This window comes from Callithrix jacchus, chromosome 2, assembly GCF_049354715.1.
Source record: "Callithrix jacchus isolate 240 chromosome 2, calJac240_pri, whole genome shotgun sequence".
In the NCBI taxonomy this organism is placed as follows: Eukaryota; Metazoa; Chordata; class Mammalia; order Primates; family Cebidae; genus Callithrix; species Callithrix jacchus.
The window spans coordinates 138,104,692-138,116,696 of NC_133503.1; the positions used below are offsets into that span (position 1 = coordinate 138,104,692).

Below are 12,005 nucleotides of genomic sequence, written 5' to 3' on the forward strand. Positions count from 1 at the left end.
CTTAATCTTCTTTAATGTAAGTTTATGTTTATTTATGTGAACATCCTCAACACATATCATTTTTGTTCATTTCTTATAAATTTAAATTTCATCTAGAGTGAATTCTTATTCCAAGTATTGAATTTATTGGTTGTTCTAGTATTAGATTTGTTAGATGTGCTCTACAATTTTGGTTGTTTGCTCATTCAGAATGGGAGTTGTTTTCTTTTTTTAATTTTGTCCTTTTCTCTCTTCTCTCTCTCCCTTCATCAGTACTGCTGAACATTCATAGAAATGTACATGGTACCTCCTAAAATTGTGTTATGCTTTATAGTTTATGCTCACCCATCCCCAAGCAGTTTTAAGGTTATCTCCTGCCACCTCTCCAAGGCCCTATTTCATTTCAGTCTTATGAAGGTAATTTTTAATTACTTCCCTGCAAGAATATTATAGATATGGCCAAAACAGTCATGAAATGGTTCCTTCGCTTGATTCCAAGTCAGGATTATGTCTCTGTATCTGTTTCCCTAACTCCTCAATTTCCAATGAGGCTTTAGTTCTTGTCAGCAACTCAAGAGCCTTCTTTCCTCCCTATCTACAGCTTTTGGCAATAAGCCAGGCTCTTTGTGCCTCATCCCAAGAGGGGAGCATTTAGTCCTTTTTGCCACTTAAGAGCCAAATTCCACTGCCTACTTTAGGATTTTTGAGTTCAATACCTTCCATAATCAATCTCTATGTGCATTTTGTATTTCTGTTCTATTCAGGTCCACAGAGATAAAATATTATTCTTTTTGGACCCTGTTATTTTGTTTTCCCTTTTTATATTTTATTCATAATTACTATGTCTGAAGCAGAGGGTGTTTTCAAACCATGTCCTTACTGTGTCTCATTTTCCCCTGCTCCCAATTTTTATTTATTATAGAAACCCAATTTTTATTTATCAAACAAACACAGCATAGTGCTCCAAATTCTTTTTTTCATCTGTGACATAACCCCCAGGAGGTCCTAAGATCATGTGCCTTACTGCTTCGAATTCTATCACCTACTTTTATTTTTCCACATTCTCTTTCAGTTTTTGCCCGTGTATAGTCATATATCATATTTCATCTATTAGTTATTTAAAATATTTTGGACCTCAGGTATCTAGAAATGAATTAATTCCACTATCACTAGTCTTGCAACAGTTCCTCTCATTTAATTACATAATTTCTGAGTTGATATGGTTATTTAGACTTGTATCAGAAGGGTTTCCTTCACCATCTATTGTTAAAAATTAACTCTATTATCAAACTTCAATGTAAAACTAGTATCCCACTTAATATGCTTCATCAAAAATAAAGTGTGCATTTAAACACATAAAAGTATGTAAGTACACAGTCCTTTTATAGTCATAATCATACTATTGATACAATTTAGTATTCGTTTTTTTCTGGGTATTTCAAACATTTTACAATGCTTTCAAAATCATCGCTCCCTATGGCTCATTCTTAAGTGAGATATACCACATCAAATAAGTCAATGGTTAAACTATTTTGAAAGGAGAAAAAAACCTACTTTCCATTAAAACGTAAGTGGAAGAAAAGATTGTGGTTTACCACAATGCTACATAAATGTTCTCAAAGTCAGCAATAAATCACCACAACACACATTTAAAGCTTATGTGAAAGTACCTTTATTTTTCTAAATATACCAAAATCTTGTTTCAAAACAATTTTATCTCTGTTAAATCTTATACTAAGTAATTATCTCATCAATTATGTTACTACAAAAATATCCTGAAAATGTGTCACTGATATTTAAAAATCATTGTTTTTTGGTTGGGCACAGTGGCTCACGCCTGTAATTTTAGCACTCTGGGAGGCCGAGGCGGGCAGATCACCTGAGGTCAGGAGTTCGAGACCAGCCTGACCAACATGGCAAAATCCCATCTCTACTAAAAATACAAAATTAGCCAGTTGTGGTGGCATGCACCTGTAATCTCAGCTACTTGGGAGGCTGAGGAAGGATAACCACTTGAACCTGGGAGGCAGAGGCTGCAGTAGCTGAGATCACATCACCACACTCCAGCCTAGGCAACAAGAGTGAAACTCCATCTCAAAAAAATAAATAAATAAGTCACTGTTTTTTATGTGCCTGCTAATCTACTTACCACAGACAACATATTTTACAAATCTCCTGTGTTTTAATTAGGTAAATCACTAACTGTAAGGCACAGTGTCTTCATTTTTAAAATGAGGTAATTTTGGGGACTCCATGTTTGGATCTCCTTCCACAAACACTCTTGTGCTCATGGAAGCTGTTTTACTCTTATCCTGGATTTCCCCTCTGGAGTCCCATTCCACAAACGCTCCCTTTGTGGAAGCCTGTCTTCCCCTCCTAATCTCCATCTCTCTCTATTACCTTCCACTCCATGTGAAAGCTGCTTTCCTCTCCTGGATATCAGCTTTCTAGATTCTCTCACTCAGTGTGAGAGTTAGCTGTTTATTTCTCTCTCCTTCTCCTGTTTCTTTCTCTCTCTCTCTAAATCACTTTCTACAAACAAAAAATAAATAAATAAATAAATAGATAAATAAATAAATGAGATAACTTTGAGTTTAAATATTAAATGCAATTTTGTATGTCAAAGTACTTTGAAACCACGGAGATGTTATTTTTATTACCTTTTCTATTTCTCTTTGTGTAGCTCCTTCCTTTTTCAAACGCTCTTGTTCTACACACTTGGCATTGTAATTTTCCTTGGATTTCTGGAGGGCCTGAGTTATACTCTGAATGGTTTGGACAGCTTCCAGAGTTCCTGCAACTTCTTCTTTAGTCTGTTTAGTATGAAACAATTCATCAAAATGACTAAACTGTATTCAATATCTGACCAATCAATTCTTTAACAAGAAAAAAACTGATACCTTTTTATGAGATTTTACTTGATCTTCTCCATACTTTTGAACTTCCTTTATTAATTCTTGTAATTTTCTAACAAGATCCAAGTGACAATTTGCTAATTTCTCTGTAGATGTTTTGAATACATCCCATACTGGTGCAAACGTTCTAAGAAAATAAAAGATGTGGAAATAACTTATTAAAAGTAAAAACAAAAAAATTAAGGTTCTAACAAGGAACCAACAGAAACAATAATGGTGTATAGGGCAACTTTATTTAGGCAAAAGATGAAACTAAAATAATGAATAAAATGATTGACAGACTGACCTTGAATTCTTTTAATCATTGGTTAGTTATTTAAAATATTTTTGAACCTCAGGAATCTAGAAATGGGTTAATTACACTATCACAAATCTTACCCCTCTTATATTAATGTCTGAGTTGATTTAGTTATTTAGACTTGTATCAGAACCCTTTCTATCACTGTCTATTGTTGAAAAATTAACTGTTAGCAAGAAGTATTCCATTTAAAATGCTTCATTAAAAATAAAGTGTCTGTAAATTTAAAAGACATGCAAAAGTCAAATTTTTACACATAATTTTTTAAAGTGTCTTCATCATTAATAATACATAAGAATTATTTTAGGACAGTTATCTGAAACCTTTGAGTATTTTAATTATATTCTATTTGTGTACTCCAATAACACACTAATAGAGTCACCTTTCTACTACAGAGTATGGGACATGTGATATACTTTCCTATCATTTTTTTCTCAATATTAAAAATTAAAGGCCAGGCGCAGTGGCTCATGCCTATAATCCCAGCACTTTGGGAGGCCAAGGCAGGTGGATCAAGGGAGGTCAAGAGATTGAGACCATCCTGGTCAACATGGTGAAACCCTGTCACTACTAAAAATACAAAATTAACTGGGCATGGTGGTGCACGCCTGTAGTCCCAGCTACTCGGGAGGCTGAGGCAGGAGAATTGCTTGAACCCAGGAGGTGGAGGTTGCAGCGAGCCAAGATCGTGCCATTGCACACTCCAGCCTGGGTAACGAGTGAAACTCTGTCTCAAAAAAAAAAAAGAATTAAAAATGTTCAGTAGGCTCAAATACATCCAAGAATTACTATATTCTCATATCTTGAATAGTACTTACAATGCCAATGGTTATTTTAAACTATTTGGTCAGTGGACAATGATTTAAAGATAATTTTATCCTATGCTTTGCTCAGGTACTGGCTTTAAAGTGGTCTCTATGAAAAAGCTTTTGATTGAATACAAAACAGCTGCAATGATCACTAAGGTAAGAGGGCCAAGAAAACAATTATTTATTCCAATATGTACTCTATGCCAATTATTGCATCTCTTACCCAGTAGGAAAATTAAGTGGCGACAATCATTTTATGCATTAATGAAGTTCAGGTTCATGCTTGTAATCCTAGCACTTTGGGAGGCCGAAGTAGGATGATTGCTTGAGGCCAGGAGTTCAAGACCAGCCTGGATAACATACCAAGACCCCATCTCTACATATTAAAAATCTTTTTAAGCTCAAAGATAATTAAAATCCCTAAAAATTGACTTTTTTTTTTGAGATGGAGTCTCAACTCTGTCACCCAGGCTGGAGTGCAGTGGTGTGATCCTGGCTCAGTGCAACTTCCTCTTGGGTTCAAGGTATTCTCTGCCTCAGCCTACTGAGTAGCTGGGATTAGAGGTGCGTGCTACCACATCCAGCTAATTTTTGTATTTTTAGTAGAGACAGGGTTCCACCATGTTGGCCAGGCTGGTCTCCCAACTACTGACCTCAAGTGATCCGCCTGTCTCAGCCTTCCAAAGTGCTGGGATTATAGGCGTGAGCCACCTTACCTGGCCAAAAAAGGCTGTTTTGATTAAATCTCATCTCATACTTTAAAATCTAATCAATACTAAATCTGGCAAGTATTAGATAGAAAATATCAAGAGAAAAAGATACTTTAAAATTATTCATGGAAATACACATCTCATTTCATGTAAATCTGATATATGATAGTCTAGACTTCACAAAGCAGGTAAGATGGGCATGTCCCTTACTTTACCAAAGCATTCTTTAAACTGCAAGGGATTCACCATAAGATTGCTTTTTTTTTTTGAGAGGAAGTTTCAAGGCTGTTTTCCAGGCTGGAGTGCAATGGCCTGATCTCAGCTCAGTGTAACCTCCACCTCCCGGATTCAAGTGATTCTCCTGCCTCAGCCTCCTGAGTAGCTGGGATTACAGGTGCCCACCATTATGTCCAACTAATTTTTGCATTTTTAGTAGAAATGGGGTTTTGCCATGTTGCCAGGCTGATCTCGAACTTCTGAATGCAGGTGATCCACCTGCCTTGGCCTCCCACAGTGCTGGGATTACAGGTGTGAGCCACTGCACCCAGCCAAGATGGCTTTAAACACGAGTTTCTTAAAAGAATTTCAAATACCATTCAATATTTTAAAGTTTGATATACATAACTTTTTTCTGGTCAAGTAATACACATTACTATATACACTAATAAGCACTAAGAAAGATAACTGACAAATCTAAATATGTTTAAATACAACTGAAAACTGAAAGACAAAATTTAATTTCTTACTAAAATATGGAATAAGCAAAAACATTAATATTTAAAATCTTTACAGTCTTGAGAGATGACACTAATATAAAAAACAATATACTATTATTTATGAAAAGTACACTTCTATAGAAATGCTGTCAATAGCTTTGTTGTTGTTTATTTAACATACCTGAAGTTAATCCATGTTCCTTCTGTCTACTACCTGGTAACTAAGAATAGGGTAGAATTTTCTCTAATAAAACCATGGTCAATTGGTAAAAGCTAGCCTTTCTTCTAGTTATTTTCTGGTCCATCTACTGTGGTAAATAAATAATAAATTAGTTTCAGAAGAGGCTTATCAACATGGAGCCTCTAGAAATAAAAGGACATTTCTAGGAGCCTCTAGAAATGTACAAAAAGTAAGAAGGGAGAGAGAAAAAGAATGAAGAACAAAGTTGCAGGAGAGGGAGGTGAGGAATGAAGAAACTGGAAGGCAATATAGAGGGAAGAAAACTAAAGCAGTTATCAACTACCAGAATCCACTCTCCTCTAGGTAAAAAAGGTGCTATTTCCCTGGCCTTCCCAGACACACTGTACAGTAGGGGATGCAGGAGGTCCTCTTGCGTTTGGGCTTTTGGCTTTCAGCACACACATAACAGACAGTGCCACCACCGTAAGATGACCTAAGATTTCAATTCCTCTTCGCCTAGGCCACAAAATAGGAAGCCTTTTGTTTAAACTCATTCAACTACATTACAGAATACTTAATACGATAGTCATTCCTAAACATTTTTCTTTAAATCACAGAATCATTTGTGAGTCTGAAAACTGGTAAAGATCCTCTTCACTGGAAATATGAATTAATACCCACACAAAATTTTGCATAAAATTTCAGGGGATTCACAGATTCATGAGAATCCCAGATACAGAGAAATATTTTACTGAATACCATATGATTAATTAAATGTTAGAATAATTTGTTCAACATTGTAGCTAAAATATACAACTCTTCCCCAATTTTTAGATGATTATGTATTTCTTCTAGAGTTGTTACGGTTCAGGTTAAAAAAATTATTCTTTCTGTCATTGTTATAGCAATGACCACATCTCATTTTAAATGTATTCTTTTCATTATTTTCATTTTTTCAAGGACACATTTTAATACAAATTTTTAAAAGGAAGATTTAATGACAGTCTATAAAATCACAGGAGATATTTTTAATGCATCTTAATCATTTCAATAAAGTTTATCTTAAGATCACTGTTAAACTACAACAGAATTTAAATGAACTGACAACTAGAATACTTTGATGTGCATAACATATATAATCTCAAACACTACTGAATAAGTAGCTTAAAAAAGGAAAAAAATTAAGTTACTTTTGACTGCATTAACTGATTCAACAAGTTCAATTATATTTTCTATAAAGTGAAGAATATATTAATATTCACAGATACTTTTAAAATAAGTATATATTTGACAATGCTTTCGAACTATGTCCTCAATACGAACCTAGTATCCTCAAGAACTTTGCCTAAATGAACACTTAAAAAGAGATAGAAATTAACTCACCCAAGTTGGGAATAATTGCTTGCAGATTTTGCTAGTTTTGTCATTGACCTGGAGTATGCCTCCTCTATGGTAGCTCTGTTAAATCAAATATCCACATCATAATATCTCTTATTTAGTGACCAAAAACAGAGCAAAGTTATCAAAATGCAATTAAAAATGCAAAAACAAAAAGATATCTCAAAAATTATATGTTAAAAATAAGTAGATATATGTACTCATTAATTTCTGGCCTATCTTTAAATGTCCTTTCTGGTATAGAACTAAAGTAATTTATATCACACATATTTTTTTCAAGACAGAGTCTCACTCTGTTACCCAGGTTGGCAGGATCATAGCTCACTGCAGCCTTGACCTCCTGGGCTTAAGCAATCCTCCCACCTCCACCTCCTGAGTAGCTGCGATTACAAGCATATCCCACCATCCAACTAATTTTTGCATTTTTTTTGTAGAAATGGGGCCTCGCTATGTTGCCCAGGCTGGTATGGAAACTCCAGGGCTCAAGCAATCCTCCCACCTTGGCCTCCCAAAGTGCTGAGATTATAGGCATGAGCCACCATGCTCAGCCACAAAAATAATTTTACTGAAGTCAAAACTCTTTTTACCTTTAGTACCAATGCTTACTTGAAGAGGAAATACAAGAGTGCTATTTCTTGTATTTTCTCTTTCTCTGTAAGCTGATTCACTGTGATAGGTGTGTCATTTATATTTAATGCTTCCTTGGTGTACTTAGTTTTATTACTCTTCAACACTGTGATGCACATTTAATAGAACAAGAGATTGATGACAGTCATTCACACAAAACTAAATATGAATCACCATCAAGTCTGAAATCCTGAATTTCATTCATGGTTAAATTTATTTTGTGATTAGATCTAAAATACTAGCAAATATTTCACACTAGAAAACTGTGTTTTATATAACTGTTTAGCATGTAAGATTTTACTCCATAAAAAACCACAGCCATTACAGAATTCTAAAAGACACAAATTATCCTATAGACATGTAATCTATAAATACAAAATATGCATTTTGTATAGTCTTCTTAACACTGCAAGACTTGTAATTTTACCTTTCCCCTGGCTCTTCTCAATGTGTGCTACCCTTAACAGGGGAACAGTCTACAATCACCATTGTCCTACCATTTACTTTAATTCGTCCAACTAACTTTCTGCTTCTAATGTCTAAATCCAGATCTTCACACTGTTCTTGTCCTAACCCATTTGTTTAATGTCTAACTGCCCCAAGCATAACTAAGATATCTGAACCACCTCAAACTCAGAATATCTAAACTAATCTCCAAACTCTTCCCCAACCAAATCTGCACAAAACCAGCTCTCGGAAATATTAACAGTATCTGCCTCTCACTGATAGTACTGTGACTCTTTCCTGCTCCTTTAAGCTCTTCTGCAGTTTTAAAATACTATTATTACAACAATAATACTTTGTTCATCCAAAAAAGTTAGTATTTATTAGTATATCAATGGGTAAGTTTAACAACAAGGCAAAAAGGTTCAATTTCCAGTACAGATTAAACATCCCTATTTGGCTGGGCGCAGTGGGTCATGCCTGTAATACCAGTACTTTGGGAGGCCAAGGCAGGCAGATCACCTGAGGTCAGGAGTTTAAGACCAGTCTGGCCAACATGGTGAAACCTTGTCTCTACTAGAAATACAAAAATTAGCTAGGCATGGTGGTGGACACCTGTAATCCCACCTACTTGGGAGGCTGAGGTGGGAGAATCACTTGAATCGGGGAGGTGGAGGTTGCAATAAGCCAAGATAATGCCACCGTACTCCAGCCTGGGCAACAAGAGTGAAACTCCATCTCAAATAAAGAAACAAACAAACATCTCTAATCAAAATTTCAGAAATGCTCCAAAATCTTTATTTTTTTGACGACCAACATAATGGCAAAAGCAGAAAATTCCACACTGACCTCTTGATAGGTCATGGTCAAAATTCAGCCAAACTTTGTTTCATGCAGAAAAAGTTAAAATATTGTATAAATATTTTAAATATTGTATAAAATTACCTTCAGGCTATGTATATATGGTATGTATAAAACATAACCAAATTTCAAGTTTAGACTTGGGTCTCATCCCCAGGATATCTTATTATGCATATGCAAATATTCCAAAATCTGAAAAAAAATCCTAATTCTAAAAGACTTCTGGTCCCAAGCATTTCAGATGAGGGATACTTACAGTGATTAAGATTACTGACACAAAAACTTCTCATTGAGAAAATGTGGTAAGCTGAGGGTGGGGGCGAGGTAACTAAAAAGCATCAGAGAACTTAAGGGGCAGTTAAAAAGCAAGATCCAAGAAAAGGGCACCCAGCCAAATCAGTCAGGTATTGGGGGCAGCCTCTTCCTTGAGGGTATCCAGAAGAAGCAGCTGATCAGCTGAAAAGTGAAACAGAGTTTTTCTCAGCCTCATAGGGCAAGGGAGCCAAAACTTAAAGAGTTCAGGTCCACAAAAAGTAGAATGTAACATAGAAAAATCCCATGCCCTTTAAGTAGACTCCAAAAGAAGAATTTCAGTAGAAAACTGGAAGTCATTTAAGAAGTAGAGGAATGAACACCAAATTTGGAGAAAAAAATGCAAATTACAGATCTAAAAAATACAACAACCAAAATGAATATCTCCTTGGATGGGGTTTAGAAGCAGATTTGATATACCATATTGAGATTTATACGATAAAAGAAAAAGGAAAAAAAGCAAAATTTAAAAAAAAAGAGATTTAGTTAACTAGAAGACAGATGAGAATAATTTATCCAACATTAAAGATCAGAAAGACAAAAAATGAAAAACAGAGAAGAGATATAAAGGACAAAGCAAGAAAAGTCCAACATGAGTAATGAGAAAGAATGGGTTAGAGAAAATATTTGAAGAAATAATAACGGGGAATTTTCCAAAACTGATGAAAGATATCAAAGCACAGATCCAAGCAGCCCAACAAATCTTAAGAAGGTAAATTGTTTAAAAACAATTATATCTGGTCCTAGTCACATTATAGTGAAAACTGCTGAAAATTAAAAGAAAGAGCGAAAGGAAGAAAATCTTAAAAGCAGCCAAACTCTTCCCACCACCAAATGTTATCTTCAAAGAACCAATAACTAAACTGATAGCTAACCTCTCAACTGTAGATAATGAAACAATCTTCAAAAAAATTAATTAAAAAAAATCTCCCAACTAGTAATTCCATATCCAGCAAAAATATAAATGAAAGTAAATCCTTAATAAAATAACAGATCTAGGTGATTATCGCCAACAGCCACTAACATCACAAAACAGCTATACTTGGGTAATATATGCCTCTGGTAGAAGTACACACCACCACCTAAGAAATATTCTTTGCAAAATACTGAATAGAGGTGGATGCAGTGGCTCATGCCTGTAATCCCAACACTTTGGGAGGTGGAGGCGAGTGGATCTCCTGAGGTCAAGAGTTCGAGATCAGCCTGGCCAACATGGTAAAACTCTGCCTCTACCAAAAATGCAAAAAGTAGCATGCACCTCTAATCTCAACTACTGGGGAAGCTGAGTCAGGAGACTGCTTGAACCCAGGAGGCACAAGTTGCAGTGAGCTAAGATCATGCCACTGCACTCCAGCCTGGGTGACAGAGCAAGACTCAGTCCAAAAAAAAAGTACTGAACAGAATTTGATCATGCTGCTAGATTTAAATAATAATTTTTAGGAAATTCAGGGATAAAGGAAGATGTTAAATAAACTATGGATATACAATTACCATATTCCAGGATATGCGATCCTATTAGAACAAATAATCCAGTGTCCTCAACAAGAAAAGGTCAGGAGGTGGGTGGCTATAGATTAATTAAGAGACTCAAAAGGTGTTATCAGTCAAGTGTAACATACACAAATCAGGCCAGGTGCAGTGGCTCATGCCTGTAATCCCAATTTTTTGAGAGGCCAAAGCAGGAGGATCACTTGAGCTCAGGTGTTTGAGACCAGCCTGGGCAACCTCATGAAACCCCATCTCTACAAAAAAATTATACAAAAATTAGCTGGGCATGGTGCTGCATGCCAATAGTCCCAGCTACTTGGGAGGCTGAGGTAGGAGGATCACTTGAGACCAGGAGGTCAAGGCTGCACCCTGGATAACAGAGTGAGACCCTGTCTCAAAAATATTAACAACAATAATAATAGATTTTTGCAAATAAACTTTAAAGTTTAGATGAAATGAAAACAATCATAGAAAAATATAACTTTTCAAACTCACAAAACTAAAACATAGGAATGGTCCTGTAATGATTAAAGAAATTAAGTATGTAAATTAAAACCTTCCTACAAAGACCATTTCAAGCCCAGGTGGCTTTACCAGAAAATTCTATTAAGCACATAAGGAAAAAACAATAATCTTTCACAACTTTTTCCAGAAAATACAAAAATAGGGTATACTCCCCAGTTCATTTTATGAAGCCAACAAACTTTAGTACCAAAACCTAACAAGGACATTTAGAGAAAGAAAATGTTCAGGCCAATCCCATTCACAAATATAGATGAAAAAATTGTACATAAAATAGCAGCAAATTGATCCACTAACATATAAAATGGGTAATACATCTCCACCAAATTGTGTTTAGACTGAGAATGGAAAGTTGATTTAACATGCAAATTTCAATATAATTCACATAAATGAGAGGTTGTGAGAAGAGACAAAGAAAAACATATCATCCCATTACTCATCAGAAATGCAAATTAAGGTCACAATGAGATAGATACTACTACTATCAAAACAGCTAAAATTAAAAGACTGACAATACCAAGAGCCTGTAAGAACATAAAGTGACTGGAACACTCAAACAAGGACGGTAGGTGGCATAAACTGATACAACTGCCTTGAAAAATTCTTTGGTATCAGTCACTTGAGTTGAATATACATATACCTTATGGCCTCACAAATCCACTCCAGAGCATATACCCAATATAAATGTATGTATACGCATACCAGGACTTATGTAAAAAAAAAAACTATTCAAGGCAACATTACT

The 12,005-nt window shown here is 35.3% G+C and overlaps 1 protein-coding gene across 6 annotated transcripts in view; it reads right to left on the reverse strand.

Moving 5' to 3' along the window:
• The window catches only part of FCHO2 (FCH and mu domain containing endocytic adaptor 2), a 133,931-nt gene that overhangs the window by 94,627 nt on the left and 27,299 nt on the right, over nt 1-12,005 (reverse strand). For 5 of the 6 annotated variants that reach the window (XM_054252198.2, XM_054252196.2, XM_054252197.2 and 2 more), the window contains exons 3-5: nt 6,992-7,066; nt 2,880-3,021; nt 2,640-2,792 (exon numbers count right to left, since the gene is read on the reverse strand). In XM_054252198.2, coding sequence (XP_054108173.1) covers nt 2,640-2,792; nt 2,880-3,021; nt 6,992-7,066 — 370 coding nt within the window. The remainder of the gene's footprint in view (nt 1-2,639; nt 2,793-2,879; nt 3,022-6,991; nt 7,067-12,005) is intronic. The other variant, XM_078365357.1, reaches the window with a different exon arrangement.